At 31.9% G+C, this 20,520-nt stretch overlaps 1 protein-coding gene across 1 annotated transcript in view; it reads left to right on the top strand.

The window, feature by feature from the left end:
* The first annotated feature begins 2,353 nt into the window (after positions 1-2,353).
* Positions 2,354-20,520, top strand: part of LOC111700970 (tubby-related protein 4) — a 51,356-nt gene continuing 33,189 nt past the window's right edge. Inside the window, exons 1-10 of the mRNA XM_023472063.1 lie at positions 2,354-2,397; positions 4,992-5,088; positions 5,426-5,493; positions 6,581-6,683; positions 9,128-9,208; positions 11,571-11,672; positions 15,307-15,414; positions 18,892-19,068; positions 19,285-19,383; positions 20,035-20,141. Coding sequence (XP_023327831.1) covers positions 4,993-5,088; positions 5,426-5,493; positions 6,581-6,683; positions 9,128-9,208; positions 11,571-11,672; positions 15,307-15,414; positions 18,892-19,068; positions 19,285-19,383; positions 20,035-20,141 — 941 coding nt within the window. The 5' untranslated portion in view covers positions 2,354-2,397; position 4,992. The remainder of the gene's footprint in view (positions 2,398-4,991; positions 5,089-5,425; positions 5,494-6,580; positions 6,684-9,127; positions 9,209-11,570; positions 11,673-15,306; positions 15,415-18,891; positions 19,069-19,284; positions 19,384-20,034; positions 20,142-20,520) is intronic.

The raw sequence follows: 20,520 nt of genomic DNA on the forward strand, positions 1-20,520 counted from the left end.
ATCACGGAGAAAATAAGTATCTGGATGAGAATAAGCGCGGCGTAATAAAACTATAACATTTAAATGTGTTTAAAAAAATTCTAAAATAATTTTCATTTATGATATACACAATGCAATATTTTTTATCAAGTCTTTCCCTATTTACCTTTTTTCCCTTTTTTCCCAGGTTTTGTTCACTTTTGATATAAATAACTAGTTCTATATTGCCTTTGTTATTGTTTTAAGTTTTTCATTTAACTACAGTCATAACCAGAAAACTGTATAATATGAAGACGATATTAAGGCAATTTTGATGTGCATTTGATGTTGTTTACAAGCAGATATCTTTACTAGTATTCGGAACACATAAATTAGAGTCAAAGAAAGTCTTGTTATTTTTTAATTGAAATTAAATCAACGTTATATAAGTTCTTGACGCAAACTTAAATTTTCTATTCCCTTGATCTTGGCAACCTGATGATATCAACCTTTAATATTTCAGATCTTTTTAAAAATGGAAATTTGGCGAAAACCTTGAATAATCTCGACAACAAGTTTCAATACCTTTATTGATATGCATGATCTCGATGTCCTATGAGGGAACTTCTAAATGGTTTAGGTATCCATGTACGGAATGAAGAACACAGGATATGGAAGAGGAATTGAATCAATATTTAGGTCTGACCACGCTGATTTAGCAGTTCTGACCTTGTCCCAGTAAACTATGACTCTAAATCACAATTTCATCAATTAAATATAAACTGATCATCTTATTATACAATATATTTCACTTACGTAGATTGAATTCTTACATGCTCTCAATGATAACTGCTTTTATGAAAGATCTAATATTGAAAGACAAAAATGTTTTGAATTTCTTGTTATTTGGGAATAAATAGATTTTGTTTTCTCATAATATCACAAAAATTGGACCGTGGACCATTTGGAAATTTGAAATGCAGGGTAAGCCACAAAAAATGAGACTTCAGATACGGCTGTGTGCGCAATTAAAATTGAATTCCCTGCATATGTAACGGAATTGTGTCTTTGCCACAAACTCAAATTTTCTAATGCCAATATTTTTGCAACTTGAAGGTGTAAACCTTTGATATTTCAAACTTAGATCATTTGATCAAACTAAATCCATAGTTTGAAATATCTCAGGTCTACGACGTTGGGTTGTTAAGATATAGCGATTAGAAAATTAGAGTTTGTTGCAAAGACTCAATTCCTTTGTTTCTTTCTTTGACAAATCATAAAAAGGCCTTAAACAGAAACTATGCACACGACAGAATACTTCAACCTTGTATTTAAACGTCATAAAAGTTCCTGGTCGTCTTTACAGTTTCATCCTTTGGGGAAACCCCTGTTTCGTCTGAAAGTTTTGTAAACTATTTTATCCGGATTTTGTTTCTTTACAATTGTAGCTTGAAGGTTGGGAGGGGGGAGTTTTGTTTTGTTTTACATTTACATATTAAAATGAAATATAAATGATATATTACAAATCAAAGACTTAATAATCTGCAGCATTTTACGATCTTTTATACCATGTATACATTTTTCTTGAATGAGTCTGGAGGGATACTCCCCAGCCCCCTAAGTTGCGCCCCTGCTGATAGAAGCGCCATGAATCCAAGTGTACAATAAAATTGCTGATATTTAGAGAGATAGAAACAAGTTGGTTTGGTTTGGATTGTCCTCTATCGACCAAAGTATTCAGCCTCCGGGCCCTTTCCACCATCCTCCCTCCCTCAATACAACTATCTATCAATATATTTCTAAGTAAATCCTCGGCCTCCCCTTTATCTATCTTTCTCTCCATCTTATTCGAGATTCTACCATCACAGTAACAAAACCTTTTCCATCGTACAAGGTACACAGTACACAGTATATAGTACACCGTACACAGTTGCACAGTGTACTCAAAGTACCCCAGTGTCTTCCAATGTTTTGTGAACAGGCGATACTAAAAAATCCGCCAATAAAATGGTTATTCAGAGCAAAAATATTTTCAGTCCATTTATTAACTTATGTGTTCTCTACGATATAACATAATTAAATGAGAAAAATAATTTCTTTAGCAGAGAGTTTCTTTCTATGCCTTTAATGTTTTTATTTATCTCATCTATGTAAATTTTCTCACTTTAGATAAATAATATCTATGGCAAGGAGAACAGAAAAATAGGGGGAAAATCAGAAAAGCAGGCGAACTTAATATCCAAGAGAAACATGAACTGATTCCAACATCTGCCAATTCAAGAGAATCCCTCCCGCTCTAAGATGATGACTCACCCCTAAGAAATGGGGGAATCGAGCAACAGGGGAAGATAAGTTTCCCCCTGTTCTCCTGGAGTATCCCCCCTCCCCCTAATCTAATAAATATTCATTAGGTTAGAGCTGTAAGCTGACTAGGACAAGGTTGGTTCATTTACTTTATATTGGTTATTACATATATTGGATATACAGGGTGTATCGAGAAACTTTTAAAATCGTCTCAGATTTCCAATAGTTGATAAATGACAAAAAGTGTACCAAAAAAGATTGTTTGTTTTATAAGCTAATTCTATTTGTGGGTTTTCTTCTTTTTACTTCTAAGAATGACGTAGATTTAAACATCTTTCGGGCAAAATCTGGACAATTTTTTTCAATAACTTAGAATCATGGTTATAAAGTAAGAAAGCCTATACTTTGAAAAAACCCAATTTCCCTTAGAAAATTTGTGTGTGCATATTTTATATTTTCTTGCAGGTCTAATATTTTTCTAATAATAGATTATGTAAAGTCATTTACGCCATCTCGTCTAATAGGGCCGAGCCCTAAAACCAGTTTATAGCAGCGCAGATATATTTTTAAATATTTATGTACTAATCCTGTATTCGGGTTGTAACGAAACATATATTAATGCGAACATTTTATTTCTCTTCAAAATTGATATAGCAATACATAAACATACCATGACACCAAACTGCAACAAACCAAGGACATTCAACCGATATCAAAGATTCATGCATCCTTTGCTATTTGTAATAGCAGATATTTCTTGACTGTAATAATAAAAAATAAGATTTTAAATGTTTTTTTTTTATTTATTTATGGAGTTATAAGGAGTTTAGGAGTTTTGAAGTTTTGAAATTTTGAAGTTTTCCCGTTTTGAAGTTTTGAAGTTGTCCAGTTTTGAAGTTTTGAAGTGCTGAAGTGTTGAAGTGTTGAAATGTTAAAGTGTTGAAGTGTTCTAGTTTTGGAGTTGTCAATAGAATAAGATTAATAATTTTTTATGTCTGGTTCAGTAGCTAAAATTTCCGGAAATTCATGAAAATTAAAAAATTCGATTCGTCCATAGTCCTTGGTGCTTATTACAAGGTAATTTAGGTTGCGGCCCTAACTGTTAAAATCAAGCGCCACATTTTCTGGAAATCGACGAGATCATACTATTCAAAACTGACAATGGATGGACAAGGGATGGGCATTTTCTTAAATTCGTTTGTTTAACGCATATATTTGTCGCGCTACAAATATCCTTGTTAAAACTTAAATAAAGATTATCTCTGCCCATAACGAAATGTTTTATTTAAATAAATCCAAAACTACCTTTTTTAACGGAACTATATGTTAAGGATTACTAATGAAGATAAGAAAACCAAAACATATTTATGTAAATATAATTTTAATTCATAATTTCCCCATTGCCCCCCCCCCACACACACTGTAAACGGCGCCTAAAATTGCTGCAATCTACACCAAATAGTACTGGTATTACAAGGGAAATCTTGGTTCTAGTCGAAATCAAATTTACAAAAAATGAAACTGAGCAACAAATATATTCGAATTGGTATAATCTCTTCATCTTTGCATCCTGATGTCGTATATATGGACCAAATAGTCTAATTAATATAAACATCAACGGTTTACACCATCAGGTTGCAAAGATAAAATTATCAGAAAACTAGAGTTGACAAAAGCTCAGTTCTTTTATCTAAATCTAAATGCATCCTCTCTCTATCGGATTATTTTAAGTCATATTCGATCTCTCATTCAAAATTCTTCAAAAATAGCGCAAGAAACCCCAACTTAAATATTTAAGAAAAAGCTAAACCAAAAAAGTATATATTTGCAAATACGAAAAATTCACATTCAATGCGTGAAAATGTGTTTTAAAGTAAACACTTGCTGGACTTTTGACAATAACATCCGACTTATGTTAAACAAACTTCCGACTTATGTTAAACAAACTTCTTTGTGTTCTGGATTACCGGGCTACCCAGCTATTTGTATCAAATACATCACTGAAAACCCTTTTTTTTCACCAGTACTGTGCCGGACTATACCAGTACTGTACCAGTAATGTGCCTGACTATACCAGTACTGTACCGGACTGTACCAGTACTGTACCATATTGTAAAAGTAATGTACCGGACTGTACCAGTACTGTACTGGACTGTACCAGTGCTGTACCGGACTGTACCAGTACTGTACCGGACTGTACCAGTACTGTACCGGACTGTATCAGTACTGTATAGGACTGTACCAGTTCTGTATCGGACTGTACCAGTACTGTACCGGACTGTAACAGTACTGTATCGGACTGTACCAGTACTGTACCGGACTGTACCAGTACTGTACCGGACTGTACCAGTACTGTGATACTGAACTGCCATTGGTGGAAATTCTGTTCATATGATACAGACGTATTAATTATATTATCAATTATCTATTAAAAATGAAAAAGTAATATATTCAAATTACAATATGAGCGTACCTAAGCTGTCTAGGCTTCTTTGGGTTATTGTAATTTTCAGATTCGTTGTGTTTTGCTGAATATGTGTTTATATCAGTTTTATATCAATTTCTTGAGACAGGAACATCAAATAGAATTCATAAAGGTCGCGATCAACTCAGAAAGTGTCTAAGTTTCAGCCTAAACCCCCTATTATTTTCCCTTTACAGTCCCTTTAATATTTCGCGTGTCTGCTTTAACAAATTATAAAAGTATTTAATAATTATTTTGTTCCAAGGATGCATCTGCATTGGGAGCGCAGTAATAATAGTGGAGGAGACTGCTGTATATCTTCTCTATCATGGATGGGGAAGGTTCCAGAAGAAATACCAGAGGTATTTTTAATTTCTGTCTATTTTAGATTTAAATTTAAATTATTTTGTCTTAAATTTCTGTAGTTTTAATAAACAATTGAAACAAAAAAAAAACATTTTGGAAAATGAAAGAGGAACCATTAGAATGTTTTTATAAAGGATTTTATAAAAAAAAATATTATCTTTTTTGTTTTCATTTTGTCAAAAAGATTTAACAATTAAATATTTCAGTGACAATTTTTTAACATGAAAATAATAATAATAATAATAATAATAATAATAATAATAATAATAATAATGATAATAATAATAATAATAATAATGATAATAATAATAATAAAAAAAAATAATACTTTAGGAGGATGGTTGGAAATTGTCTAGAAATAATTACTACCAGGAGGGTTGGCTGGCTACAGCTAATGTTAGGAACGAAACAATTTTAATAATTATTCTCCAGCCTGCAGTCTCTACAGAGCCAGCGATTTAATAGCTTCGGCTCGGGTCGTAATTCCATAAACCCAACTTTAAGATCAATCTTAGACTCAACTCTGACGACAGCTTGTGTCACATGATTGACATTTATCAGATCTTAGGCTCGACTTAAGGAGTTAGGCCCATTGAAAATAAAACCGACCTTGGTTGGTTTCAGTGGAGAATAAGGCTCAATGTTGAGTTTTGTTCTCATAAAAACCTGGAATGCTCCAATTCCAATCCTTCCATGAAAATCCGCCAAATATAATATTAAACCGGTTTTTAGAAACCAACTCCGTGGAAAATAAGATGCAGCTTGAATCCGAAAGCTCAAACCGTAAAAAAGGCCCATCGACAGCTTAGACTTGAGTCAAATTTTCTTGAATTTTTAAATCGCCGGCTCAATGCAAATATTTTGCAATAATTTTGCATAATTATGGCGTTGTGGAGTTTCTTTAACTTTAACAATCTCTATCTGTTGTATACGTAAAATCAAATAGTTTCTTTTAAAGGGGTTGTAAAAAAATAACAATGGCTATTTTTTAAGTTTAGGGTCATGCACATCATGCACATAATGCACAGCAAGCACATCATGCACATCATGCACATCTTATCGCTAAAAGATGTTCCTCTTGGAGTCATTGTATTTTAATATCGAAAATAGGTTTCAAAGTTAATTTCACGGAGGTTTAAACCGCGCGTCCAAGGAATTGAGTCTTTGACACAAACTTAAATTTTCTAATCCCTATATCTTTGCAATTTGAGGGGGTAAACCTTTGATCTACTTAAATTATTTGGTATAACAGATTCAAAGTATGAAATATCTACGATGTACGACATTGGGTAGAAAATATACAGGGATTAGAAAATAAAAGCTTGTGGCAAGGACTTTATTCCTTTTTATAATTATTAATAATGAATCGAATGGTTTAAAGATGAGGGTATGGACTGGAGACTGTAAAAATTTTGAAACAAAAGCAAATTTTTTGTTAACCAACAACGTCTTGAAATGAAAATCACTTTTACAATTGTTTTTAATCAGAGGGGTTGTCGGAGTGACCTACACGACATCATTCTCCGCTGGAGGTCAACCTACTGAAATCCCAGCTCGCACAAACTATAATCTTAGAGGTCATAGATCCGAGGTACGTACACATATTTGAATGATTATCGTTGTAAATTTTAGGTGGTTCTACCTTTCACATCGGTTCTCTTTAGATCATCAATATAAGTGCATTTACCTAATCCTTTTTAGATTTCTCGTAAGAAACAATTTCTTCTAAAAATCCCTTGTCTTAAAATCATCGCGTCAAAATCAAAAGAAAGACCAAAACAGTGAAGCTAGGTATAAGTAAGATATATTAGCAAACAATTGAAAATATCTGGGAGAGTTTAAACCTAAAAACCCCGCACTCCCTTTTTCTTTTTATATTCAAATTTTGCTACCACTTGAGTTTTAGATATTTCAAGAAAAACTTTTTTGTTTGAATAAAAAGTTTGTTCGACTGTTTTATTAATTTAAATATTGCAAAATATAACAAAATAGGAATAAAAATTGATGATGACAATTTGTTATGAAAATTAATTCAAGAAAATATTTTAACTTTAATTTTAGAAATGTTTCTTAACTCTTTCTGATTGACCTTTTTGTGCTGTAAGTTTCTCTAACTGTAAAAATGCCAGGAAATTGGAACAGTCTCAATCAATCAACTAATAATTAACTTATAATGTCCCATACAGGGGCGGATACAGGATTTAAGTGAGGGGGGGGGCAAGATTTTTTAAGAAAAACAAAATTCATAATTAGGAACAAAAAATCGCCCCGCAGGAGAAATTTTTTTTTACTTAAAAGACTCAAAAAGAGTCAAAATTAATGTTTAAAGACTAAAAAAGTAGATTTTTAACTTTTCACACATTATAGTTTATTAAGACAGATATTTTTCCTGTTTTGCACTAGGGTTTCTTTCCCTTAAGCATGCTATCGAGAAGCTATTCTGAAAATAGGAACAAAAAATTCCAAAAATAGAATCAAAAACATCAAGATGCAAAGCACATTTTTATTTTCTTCTGAGTGCCTCGAAATCTCAGGGGGCGAATGTCCCCCCGCCCCCCCCCTGTATCCACCCCTGGTCCCAGATAAATATATCAAATAACAACATTTGTGTAAACACAATAAATTCACATACAGATATTTCACTGTAAAATTAGACAGAGGGAGGCATTTCTTGTGCAACATTGTGACCTTGTAGCTCCTCTATTTCTTTATCTTACGAACAAGTGTAGTGAATAAAAATGGGGGTTATGGGTGTACCCCCCCCCCTCCTCCTGGAAATGTACGGTGATAACCAGAAAAAATGGAATAGAAAGACGACATTATAGCAATACTTAAGCGTTTTGATGTTATTACAAAGCAAACATTTTTGCTATTAACTTGGCAAAGCACAATTTAAGTAAAAAGGGTCTATTTACACTGTTCAATCGCTATGTCTAATGTTCATTGAACTAGTCCTAACTTGAGTTTAAAACTCGTCTTCATATTTCAGAATTTTCTGGTTATCACCGTAGGAAAACATCGGTCTTAGAGGGGGGGGGGGGTTCGGGGAAAATTAATAAATATTATGCCTCCCCTCCCCCCCCCCATTTAAACATTCTTGCATACGCCCCTTCAACTGCAAACTACGATGTGCACGCTTTCACGGAAAAACCAAGCAGTATTCTGCCAATCACTCTTTTTAAGCTATAAAAAACGCGTTTGAGATTTGAAATGTATTTGTCTAGGACTACAAAAAAGTATAAGTAAGTTTGTGAGGTAAAACCAAAGTCCAAAGTGTTGCGACACTTTAAAGTCGAGGCTGTCGAAAAATTTCGGTTTCAGAGTTGTCTCGATCTTAGTGTTTAAAGAATTTAAACTCAATTTCAATGGAAGTTATTTAAAGGCGAATTCTTTGACCGCGTACTCCGAAGAGAATACAGTCTTGAGTAGAACAAACAGTAAACCCTTTCTTCTTCAGTTTGTTTGAAGAGAAAACAAACTCACTTTGTGTTTACTAGATGTCATTGCAATCAGTCCTAAGTGACGGATTAGGTTCCATTTACGCCATGCAATACATAGATTCTCACACTTAAAATGGTAAAACATCAATATCTTTAAAATGATAAGAATGACACAATTTTGAGATAATACTGATGTTCTTTACTATTCAGAGGCTCCAAAACAACTTGAGATGTTGATCACTTTAGAAAATTGTACTCTCTATAAAATATATCTTTAATTGATTGCACAAAATGTTCCCTCTAACAAATTATATGAACAGATCTAATCCCTTTAAATTTTTTGTTTTGACCATAATCTTTCAGATTTTCGCGGGGCAGTTTATAAGTAAAAAAGCCTAGCAAACTAACGCATATTTATCAATTTTGTCCAATGGTGTCTCTAAATTCATTTCTCTGTAAATTTATTAATTGTCCAAAATATGTAATTATCTTTCTCATTACAAATATGTACATATACACATATGTATTATTCTTAAAAAAATCATCAATGGAGATGCAAAAAATCGTTTCTTTAGTTTTATTCATCTTTATCTAGGTGACGCTAGTGAGCTGGAATGAGCCGTATCAGAAGCTCGCCTCATGCGACTCAACCGGGATCATTTTCGTCTGGATAAAGGAACACTCACAACTTTAAACTTTAAATTTTGTATTTTTTTGCAAAAATTATGTCTAAAGGGAATCTAGAACGTACGGTTATAGATATGCCTCTATCTATCTAACAGTCGGTTATAGATATGCCTCTATCTATCTAACAGTCGGTTATAGATATGCCTCTATCTATCTAACGGTCGGTTAAAGATATGCCTCTATCTATCTAACGGTCGGTTATAGATATGCCTCTATCTATCTAACGGTCGGTTATAGATATGCTTCTATCTATCTAACGGTCGGTTATAGATATGCCTCTATCTATCTAACGGTCGGTTATAGATATGCCTCTATCTATCTAACGGTCGGTTATAGATATGCCTCTATCTATCTAACAGTCGGTTATAGATATGCCTCTATCTATCTAACAGTCGGTTATAGATATGCCTCATCTATCTAACGGTCGGTTAAAGATATGCCTCTATCTATCTAACGGTCGGTTATAGATATGCCTCTATCTATCTAACGATCGCTTGTAGATGTGCCTCTATCTATCGATCTATACTATTTTTGGCCAACGTACATGTAATTTTGTGGGTGTGCTTCACAGCTGTTAAAGCTGAGGGGGCCCTAGATTTTTTGGGAATTTTATTTAAATCTCTGCATAGTGTACTTCAAGTTTCACTCTAAGAAATGTTCATTCTGTCTGTTGTTTATTTTATAAAAATGATTTGTTCTTCTAAAAAAGTTTGAATTGAACAGTAGTTATCTGACGAGGTATTTGGCTACTTTTTGTTTTAATTAAACAGTCATAAGGGCAGGGTCCAAATCAGAGAAAAGCTTTGGTAGATCGTGGGCCCTGGATTAAACAGAAATGAGTTACTGTCGCTAAAATCTTGGAAACATAACATTGCTTCCCAAAAGTTGGGTAGCAAAAAATGGGTCTTATTTTGAAATTTCCGAAATGCGGTCTGCCACTTTTTTTTACCTTGAGAATTGACTGAGATATTTGAAAATAAGTCTAAAATTCCAAGCATTAATTATAACCAAGATTGTTTAAATCTTTAGTATCTCCGACTGTTTCTATCATACAAAGAAAGAGGCTAAATTTTACAAAATTTTAAAGACTTGCAATGTATTTATAATTCTTTTGATAACAACTAAAAATCAATGACAAAATGTAAGTCCAGGGTCTAACGAACTGCATGACACTACAGCCAGAAAATTACATTAAACCTTGACTAGGATTCAGGGTGTCCACGAAACATGACAATAGCAAGACGACTTAAAAGTTGTCTTTGATATTTGAATTTATTTTTGACATTCAGTTTTCAACCACCTTTAACCTGTATGATTCTTGAAACAAATATCATATAATCATCCTAGCCCTGGCTTTTCTAAAATGTAATCTGCCTTTTTTGTGCTTTAAATTTTACCATAGATATTAAGAATTTAATTCAGATTTCAATTTTGTTAAATAAAACCAAAATTGTCGAAATAAGATTGAAATTCTTGTTATCCCGGGCAATATAGTGCTAAAAAGGCAAACCACATTTTGGAAATGCCAGGACTAGGGGTATTTTGTGATTATTATCTAAAGAATTTTACTTCTAATATTAGGCTAGCAAAAAAATGCAGCAAATTATATCAAAAATAAAGACGACCTTCAAGTTCTCTTCCTACTGTCGTATTTCGTGGGACACTCTGTATATTCTATTATATATATCCATGGAATTTAGAGACGTAATGTTAAGTAACCATCTGTTTAAAGAGTGGCATATTCAATTCACAGCAGTTCACCTTCAACTTCTACCTGAGTAACAAGGAGAAAGATATCTTAATTTTTCTACCTTTTCATGTATTAAGTTTTGACAATAAACTCTATTGTTGGCAGCATAACGTGAAGAGGAGCTTGAATTTAAAAATGAGAAAAATAAAGATATCTTATTCATCTTTGATCAGATCACTTCACATCTTGTCTTTAGTCGAATACATCATTCATTTCATTATAAAAGGATTTTGGACTTTTTGTTTTCTCCTCCTTTTCCTAATTAATTCTTAATAAATAACTTTCTTCTGTCATATTATTCGTTAAATTAAATTAATATTCCTGTCATTGAATTCTGCTAAATCGAAAGGCCAAAGTTAGAAATATTTAAGGCCTACACATTCAGGTTGCACAGATATGGGGATGAAAAAGGTTAGAGGTTGAAGGCGCAAATGTTCAGTTTCTCATATGAAATCTTGGATGTAAACAAGTTGACAAATCTGTCAACGTTTTCTTCGAAAATTTTATCAAAATAACGTACATTTTTCGTGTTTAAAAACGTTTAGGAACGATTAGGAAAAATACGTATTTTGGTAAATAGGGAATGTTTGTGGTGTTACAGTATGAGGGTCGTTGGTCTATAGAGCTGATAAATGACCGAAACACGCCGGTCAAATCCTTTGCCTGGTCACATGACGGTAGAATGGCGCTAATCTGTTACCAGGTGAGTCACGTACAACTAACTATGTTTCAAAATATTTTTAGTATATTTTCATCTCTCATTCAAAGTCTGTCAAAAATAGCTTAAAATACCTTATAAACTGAACTTAATTACAAAATAGTGCAAAATTGAAAATACGGAAAATCTACATTTAATCTGTGAAAAAGGGTTCTAAAGTTTAGACTCATTGGAGTCAAACTTTATATAAATAGTACGTACCACGTATAGCCATGGTTTGATATTTTTATCATTTGTTTGCATTTATTTCGTTACAATATGCACATGAAGTACAGTTTTTTAAAGTTTCCATTAAGTTAATTATTGTCACTAAGTATGAAATAATACAAAAAAATTTTGGAAAACAAGATTTTTAAAAAAAAATTCTATTCTGCTTTCTTTGTTGTATGCTGACACTGTATATTCATTTGGGGAAAAGTTGGCACATTAGTAATACATACGTTCACATATAATATATTATACAATGGACAATACAATACAATACAACGCACTGTACAATATACAATACAATACATAATACAGTACAATATAGAAAACAATACATAATTCAGTACAAAACACATTACAATACAATACAAGACACTGAACAATATACAATGCAATACATGATACAGTACAATATAGAAAACAATAAATAATACAGTACAAGAAACAATACAATACGATACAATAAATACACGATACCATATATCATAAAATATCCAATACAATACAATAAACAAAACAATATACAATAAAATAAAATACATAATCCAATACACAATAAAATACATACAATACAATAAAAACACAATACAATACAATACAATACACTATATAATACAATACAATATATAATTTTCAATATACAATACACAATAAATTACAAAATACAAAAATACAATACAAGACAACACAAAACGCAATACAATACAATACACAATAAAACACAATACAAAATGCAATAAAATACAGTACAATCTATTAAATATAATGTAATATACAATACAATATATAATACAATACAATACAATACAATACAATACAATACAATACAATACAATAAACAATACAATACAATACAATACAAAACAATACAATACAATACAATACAATGCAATACAATACAATACAATACAATACAATACAATACAATACAATACAATACAATACAATACAATACAATACAATACATTATAATACAATACAAACAATACAATACAATACAATGCAATACAATACAATACAATACAATACAATACAATACAATACAATACAATACAATACAATACAATACAATACAATACATTATAATACAATACAATAAACAATACAATCAATACAAAACAATAAAATACAATACAATTCAATGCAATGCAATGCAAAAATGCAAAACAATACACAATGCAATACAATACAAAACACAACACATTACAAAACAATACAACACAATACAATGCAATACAATACAATACAATAGAATAAAATACAATACAAAATTACTATCCATAATATACAATGCAATGTACAATTTTCAATATTATACACAATACACAATATACAGTACAACAGCACAGACATTACTATATATTATATATATTATGAAACACTATACATACACTGATCAAAGTATACAGTATATGACACAATATACAAAGCTTTAACAAAACTGTTTTCTCAAACATTTTCAATTTTTTCAAAAAATGATTTTATCACTGAATATAATTTTTCCATACTTGATAAAGTTGTTCCTTCTTCAGTGAGAAATATAAAAGTAGAAAATATCTGTCAATGTCAGAAAAATATTGGAAATCTATTTTTGCAAACTTTTGATTCAAATATTGTACTTTTGTTAAACATAAAACAGTTTTTTCATTATAATTCTTTTTAAATTATCAAAATACACTACAGAGCTTAATATTATAGTGTCAAGAGTTTCAAATTCAAATGTCTAGAGTTTCATATTTTGATGCCTGGAGTTTCATATTCTAATGTCTGGAGTTGCATAATCTAATGTTTGGAGTTTCATATTCTGATGTCTGGAGTTTCATATAAATGTTGAGTCTGCGATTTTGGCAAAGCTAAACCTTGCTTATTCATTAACTCCCCCGCAAACTATACAGGGTTTACCAAAATATGACAATAAAAGGCTTTCAAGGCGCAAGGTGCGCCCATCTTCTATTTCAATTCTAAACATTTTCTCTTTGTATGCACTGTTAAAAAATAACATAGTTGGATACCAACGGACAGACAACCAAAGTTTATATATATAGATTAAAATTAACATTTAAACAGCTTCAACAATAATGTGGAAGATATGTTTTTTGCCAAATCCTTACAATTTCTTTCATTGTTTTAATGAGAAAACCGTAAGACACTTGTATAAAGAAACCACGATAAGAAATAACCAATTTTCAAAATGAGATCATGGATATCTCATTCATTCTTACCAAGAGAATAGAATATATATTAGAGGGAAATTTACTAGAAAAAAGTGTAAAACGGCCATTTTGTTGTACTGTTTCCATACTGCAGATGTACTTCACATATTTATGCTATATAACCTTTTGGGCCCTGGAATATAATTTTATAGAAAATCTAAAATTAATTCTAAAAGAAAACCAAATTATGAAATAGGCTGGTTTCATAATTGACCAATGATCATTTCACATAGACTCTATGCCTTCTACTTTACAAACGATGATTTTCCGCTATAATTATAAATCAAATGATGTTTTTTGTTCACCTAATTCATTATAAAGTTTATTTAACAGTTTAAAAAATTCGAAATTGAAATGAATTGTCTAGGGAAGAAATTCTGTATTAATGTACTCTACTGCATATCATTTGTGAACATTTACATGATTTGTACACTTTGAAATCCCTTTCAGGCTGAAAGGGACTGAAAAAATTCATACCGAGAGATTCTCTAAATTCCCCTCTAATATATATCCTATTCTCTATGATTCTTAGTCAGTAAATTCTGAACAGAAAATGCCACTTTTAGAATGGAGGCTCATTGGAAATGTTATCTAGACTGTCTATTTACGGGGTAAAGTTTAAAATGAGAAATGTGGGTCTCATATATTAGCCAGAGTAAAGTTTTGGCAACGTGGAAAAGTTAAAACTTTTACAGAATACAAATTTGTAAAAAAGACTTCTCAGATTTTTGCGACGCTATTGAATGTTTAAACCAAATCTCCTGAATTAATCCTAAACTTAAAGGGACTCAAGCCGTTATTTTAAAGGACCCTCCTTTCATCTGGTGGCATGTCCGATCCCCAAAATACACCTTTTTCTGAGCAATAGTCACAATAAAAAGAACTCACAATTTAAAAAATAAATGTAAAACAACTCCGTCAGCTGAACTCTGCTGGATAAAGGGCTAAAGAGTACCATTGTGAATCGGGAGCGCCACTTTATAAATTAAGGGTGTACATGGCTCCCTTCGTTGCATGATCCAAGCCGGTACAAGTATTTACCGGTTTAGTGTAACATGTACAATATTTACATTCACTCGTACCGAACAATCTGGAATACCCATTGTATAGCACATTTTTTACAACAAATTCAGGCTGTCAAGGTATATGTGGGTCACTTGAAGCGTTGCATACAGTCCCTTTAATAAAATATTTGTTAGGATGGATTTGTTCTGGTTGGATCTGTGGCTGGTCAGCGCTACTGGTCAACTACTTTACCACAGAATGCTACAGCTACCTGCGGTATTTGGACCCCTGAAGATAACCAGGTAAAATAGAATTTAGTCTTTTCTGCACAAAATCTTATTTTCTAATTTCTATATATTTTCAACAAAGGAATTGAGTCTTAGCCACAAACTCAAATTTTCGAATCCTTATATCTTTGTCATTTAATGGTGTAGACCTTTGATATTTCAAACTATTATTTGATCAAACAGAATTAATAGTTTGAAATATCTCATGCCTAAGAAATTGGACTGAAAAAAATATGGATTAAAAAATTTGAGTTTGTGGCAATGACTTAATTCCTTTTATATTTCTAACTATGAAGTCTGTTTGAAAAAAAATCTAGGATTGAAATATCAAACCACGTTTACACCATCCGGTTGAAAATATAAACGAATTTGAAAATTTTAGTGTGTGGTCAAGCCTCAATTCCTTTAAAAGGACGTAGAGGGAGGTGTAGCTTTTTACACCCCGCNTAAATTATGAACATTTTGTTCAAAATTACATGGAAACTTTTTGGCAGTATAAAAATTGAGAGATATCAGAAACATTCCGTTAAAAATTACCAACAATATATTGGACCCACTGCTCTCAGTTTTAACCCAAGCATCTTGGAAAAATAACAAAGGTATTTTTTGTAACATTTGTTTTTGAAATATAAATATTATTTTCTGGTTTTCTGAGAATGTTGTAAATAGATCCAAGCTGATATTATCTGAGCTAACTCAATTCTTGTATTTCCTTGATATATTGCTATGGTTGTCTAAATCTATAGTAACTCAAATATGCAACCGCAGCACCCGATTTACAACGGTACCCTTGAAAGCTTTGTTTAATCAAGTATTATTTAAATATCTATGTGTTTATTCTCAGCTGATCGTAGCTGAAAACTTTAGAATGGGATATCCTTAATTTAATCCCGATCGGTTAATTAATCTGGAGATTAATAACAAAAGGAGAACAAGCATTATTTAATCTAGAGACTAATAAAAAGAGTGGATCAAGCATTAAACCCGATAATCACCATTGAAGAGTATTAGCTCTTTGTTCGGAAATGATCCCCAGAAAATATCAATTGCAGATTGCAAAAATATGAGTCAGCTGTTTCTAGCGGATTAAGCACTTATAATAGCAAGTTATTGTGCATTATATACTACCGTCATTACACGCATAAGTCCATTTCATAACAACATAACATCACATAACATAACATAGCATAACATAACATAACATAACATAACATAACATAACATAACATAACATAACATAACATAACATAACATAACATAACATAACATAACATAACATATCATAACATAACATATCATAACATAATAAACATGGCTCTTTCAGATTTCGAGTGTCAAGCTTATTTTCAACAAATGAATTACGAAGGGAAAAATTGTAATTGGGGTTTGTAAGTTATCTAGTGGTGGGAAAAAAAGAATGCAATAATCTGCTTTACAGAACCTGGCTATAATTTCGTATCTTAAAAATCATAGATCGATTAATATGTCCTCCAAAGAAAGAGTTAGTTGAGTTTTTTATCAATTCAAAAGATTCAAACTCGAGCTATGTATATACAGATTGAGTGTCCACTTCTTTAAACAAACTATACATATATACAGGGTGAGTAAAAAACGGGATTATCGATGTTTAGGACAAAATTAAAATTTTTTTATTTCTTTGGATTTGAGGCATAAAAAGATAAATGTGAGAATAAAAATGTCGAGATTTTTGGAAAAATATATGGAAAAATGTGTATTCTATTGCTTTCCAGAATTTCATCAAAAATTTAACTAGAAATGAAAAAAATCCGCGAAAAAGTTTAAATTCAAATTTGGATTTTGAAGGACTCACTGTGATTTAAAAGGTCTCAAGCTTTCGAGCAAAAATCCACGAGAATTTTGCCAATTACTTCTTAAAAACCAAAGTTAACGACAGGTGCTTTGTAGTACTAAATGTACATATAAAGGACTAAAGAAAAGCAAAAGTGAGTTAGAGCGGTAACATTTATGAGACTTTTTATAAGTAGGTTGGATCTAAATGGACTGTGCACACTTAATATTGAATTCTTAATATCATCTTAAAAACCTTTTTCTAGGTCAAAAAGAATTGCTAATCTTTTGAAAGTTGAAAATTCATGATAAGGATGCCTAGCTTTAGATTTCTACTTTGTGATTTCTTTTTCAATTATTCACATGTTTGCAACAATATTTAAAGAAATTTGACTGTCTCAAAGAATGCTTTTTTAATGTTCCAAAAATATTTTGAAAATCTTATTTCTTCACATTTAAATTTTGATATGACTTAATTCCGAAGCAAACAAAAATTTTGTCCAAAACATCGATAATCTCGGGTTTTTTTACTTACTCTGTGCTATAGTTTATGAAATATTACCCAACTTCCTTTTCTAGAATTCCTTGCAATTCTATTTTCAAAAAAAGATAAAAGCATGTTTGTAGAAATATTTAAGATTGTGAAACCATTGAAAGATCCCCACCTCCTCCTGTTATTGTATTGATAGTGTCGGTTTATATTTAATGCCTGAGGAACCGAGTGTCAGGTATTGAGCTTTAAATCCAGTTTTATTGGTTTGGTTTCCATAAAATATATATTCTCCAGTTCGGATTTCTGGACCGAACAATAATTGGAGATTTTTTATTATTCATTTTAGAACTTTAGGGTAGCATTGTTAACTTTTACAAGCTCTTTTTCGATCCTTGCAATACTTTTTGCTTGATCCGTTATTTGGTAAACACCATTATCTAGACAACTATGAAAGTTAGTCATAAAATGTTTAGACAGCCTCGACTTTAAAGCGTCGCAACGACTTGGACTTAGGTTTTAACTCACCATGTAACTAATACTAATTTGTAGCCCTAGACATATCCATTCTTAAAATACAGCGCGCTTGTTTCTAGCTCAAGTTCAACATGAGTAGTTGTTAAAATACTGTTCGATTTTTGGTTCGCAGCGTAAAAAACTGGTTGATATTTAGAAAGCTTCCTTTGTTGACCTAGCCACAGTGCTTGGCCCTATACATATACCCTAGACCTTGAACCTATATTCCACAAAGCCACAGTTCTCAGCCCCCTTATATATATTGACACACTGAAGTGACTAAACGAAGATTTTTTTTTTAAATTAACAGAACAGTTTGTTAGCCGACGGCAAAATTCGTTAATTTTTAAATTGCTAACGGGAGGAAAAAGCCGTTTTTGAAAAATAAATAAACCGATGAAAAAACACAAAACGGATGTGTTTTAAATTAACTGTTAACACTGTTAACAATGCCTGCCGTTAACGCCGTTAATAATAATTATAGTTAAGAAACGGAAGCATTAAAAAAACGGAAAATACCTTTAACGAAAACTTACTCGTCTTTTTTAACGGTTTTAACCGACCGTTAACGAACGGCCAGAAAATAAGTCAGAATTTGCCCAGCCCTAACGTTGGGGCGCTTGAACCCTGTTTATTATTTATTTATTTAAGATTATATCTCTGAATTCTTGATTCAGGTTTACATTGGAACCGTGCAAGGGGACATTATGGTAATGGATCTGCATGGAAACCCTGTGACAAGGGTAGAGCTGTCTACCGACCTATCCATCCTAAATCTCACCTGGAACTGTGAGAAATTCAATATGGAGGAGAGAGATGACTCATCGCATCAGCTAACTGAAAACCGGTTACAGGTACACCAGCAGAAAACTCACATGTTAAAAAAACACTCTACTTTCTTACTTTGCTTTTCGTTTTGCAAACAGTTTAAAATTAGTTTTAGGTTTGAATTACGGAAACCATGCAACTGTAATACTAAGAAAATACTTTAACAAAAAAATTACTTAACTTTTTAAGTTTTAACTATGTAAAAAAATATCATAATCTAATTACAACGGATATTTTTCTAGAAAGTCAGTGTTCTAGCTGTCAGCTATACTAACGGAGATATAGATCTTGTACGCGGCCATGATGATGTTAGTCCCATCCATATTCATACTGGCTTTCAGGTAACATTATGCAGAAATCGGTAATATTTTACTTATATTAGTGCAGTAACCAGAAAACAGTGGAATAAAAACCCTACGCCTTCCTTCTTTCTTTTAATTAGGCTTTTCTAATTTGAAAATAAATATAAAACCAGTCAAAAAGTTTCAAAATCTTTAGCGACATTTTGTAGGTTAGGATATAAAAAGACAACAATCAGTCTACTGTTCTCTGGTTTCATCTTTAGAATTGAGTCTCATAATAAGATTTTGCCCGAAAACTTTGTGTCATTTAAACATTTTGCATTGGCTGTAGCATAAATGAATATTTTCTCCTTTAACTTTGCCCTGGGTACTCACAGTTACTCCCCGCCGTTTACCCGGACTTGGTCGATTTTACCGAGAAACTTAATTTTCCCTGTAGAACTCGACCCACTCAACTTAGAATCTCAATTCTCAATTCTCAATACCAAGTTAAGAACGTTTTCGCGGCTCTTCCGAGTTCCCCCATTAAAATGTGAAGCAAATCAGTCAAGGGGCTCCTGAGTTATGATCTGACAAACAAACAGACAGACAAACAGAGTTTACAACTTTATACATGTACGTTCTTTTTACTATTTAACTCGTGACAATGAAAATAACATATGGACTCGATTGATCGGCTTTGTATTATAGACCATGTACGCAGAGTGGAGTAATTCTGGAGAATTTCTAGCAGTGGCAGGACGGACACCTTTAAACTTGTCTGAAAACAGCCATGTAAACCGTATCAAATTCTATAGGTAAAGGGCAAAACGATATGGAAATTAGGGTTTCCAATTGGAATTCCGTTGTGCGGAATTGCGCACAAGTGTTCGCGTATTGCATGGAATTTTGCGGAATTGTGTGCAATTGCTCCAGTTCTAAAGTTTTCTACGATTAAATAATAAAAAATAGCCATTATTAATAGATTTAAAATTCTGTAAAATTAAGTATTCAACTTATCTTAAAGGGACTGTAGGTATAATTTCTAACTCTATCTGAATAAGAAATAGAAGGATATCTTTGTTTTTATAGCTTATTTTTTACAATTTATTTCGTCTTTAAAGCATATGATCGCAAGTAACTTAACTGATAAACCACAACTAAAAAATAATCCATTTTTAGCGATAATAACAAGGA

Source organism: Eurytemora carolleeae, unplaced genomic scaffold, assembly GCF_000591075.1.
Source record: "Eurytemora carolleeae unplaced genomic scaffold, Eaff_2.0 scaffold386, whole genome shotgun sequence".
NCBI lineage: Eukaryota > Metazoa > Arthropoda > Copepoda > Calanoida > Temoridae > Eurytemora > Eurytemora carolleeae.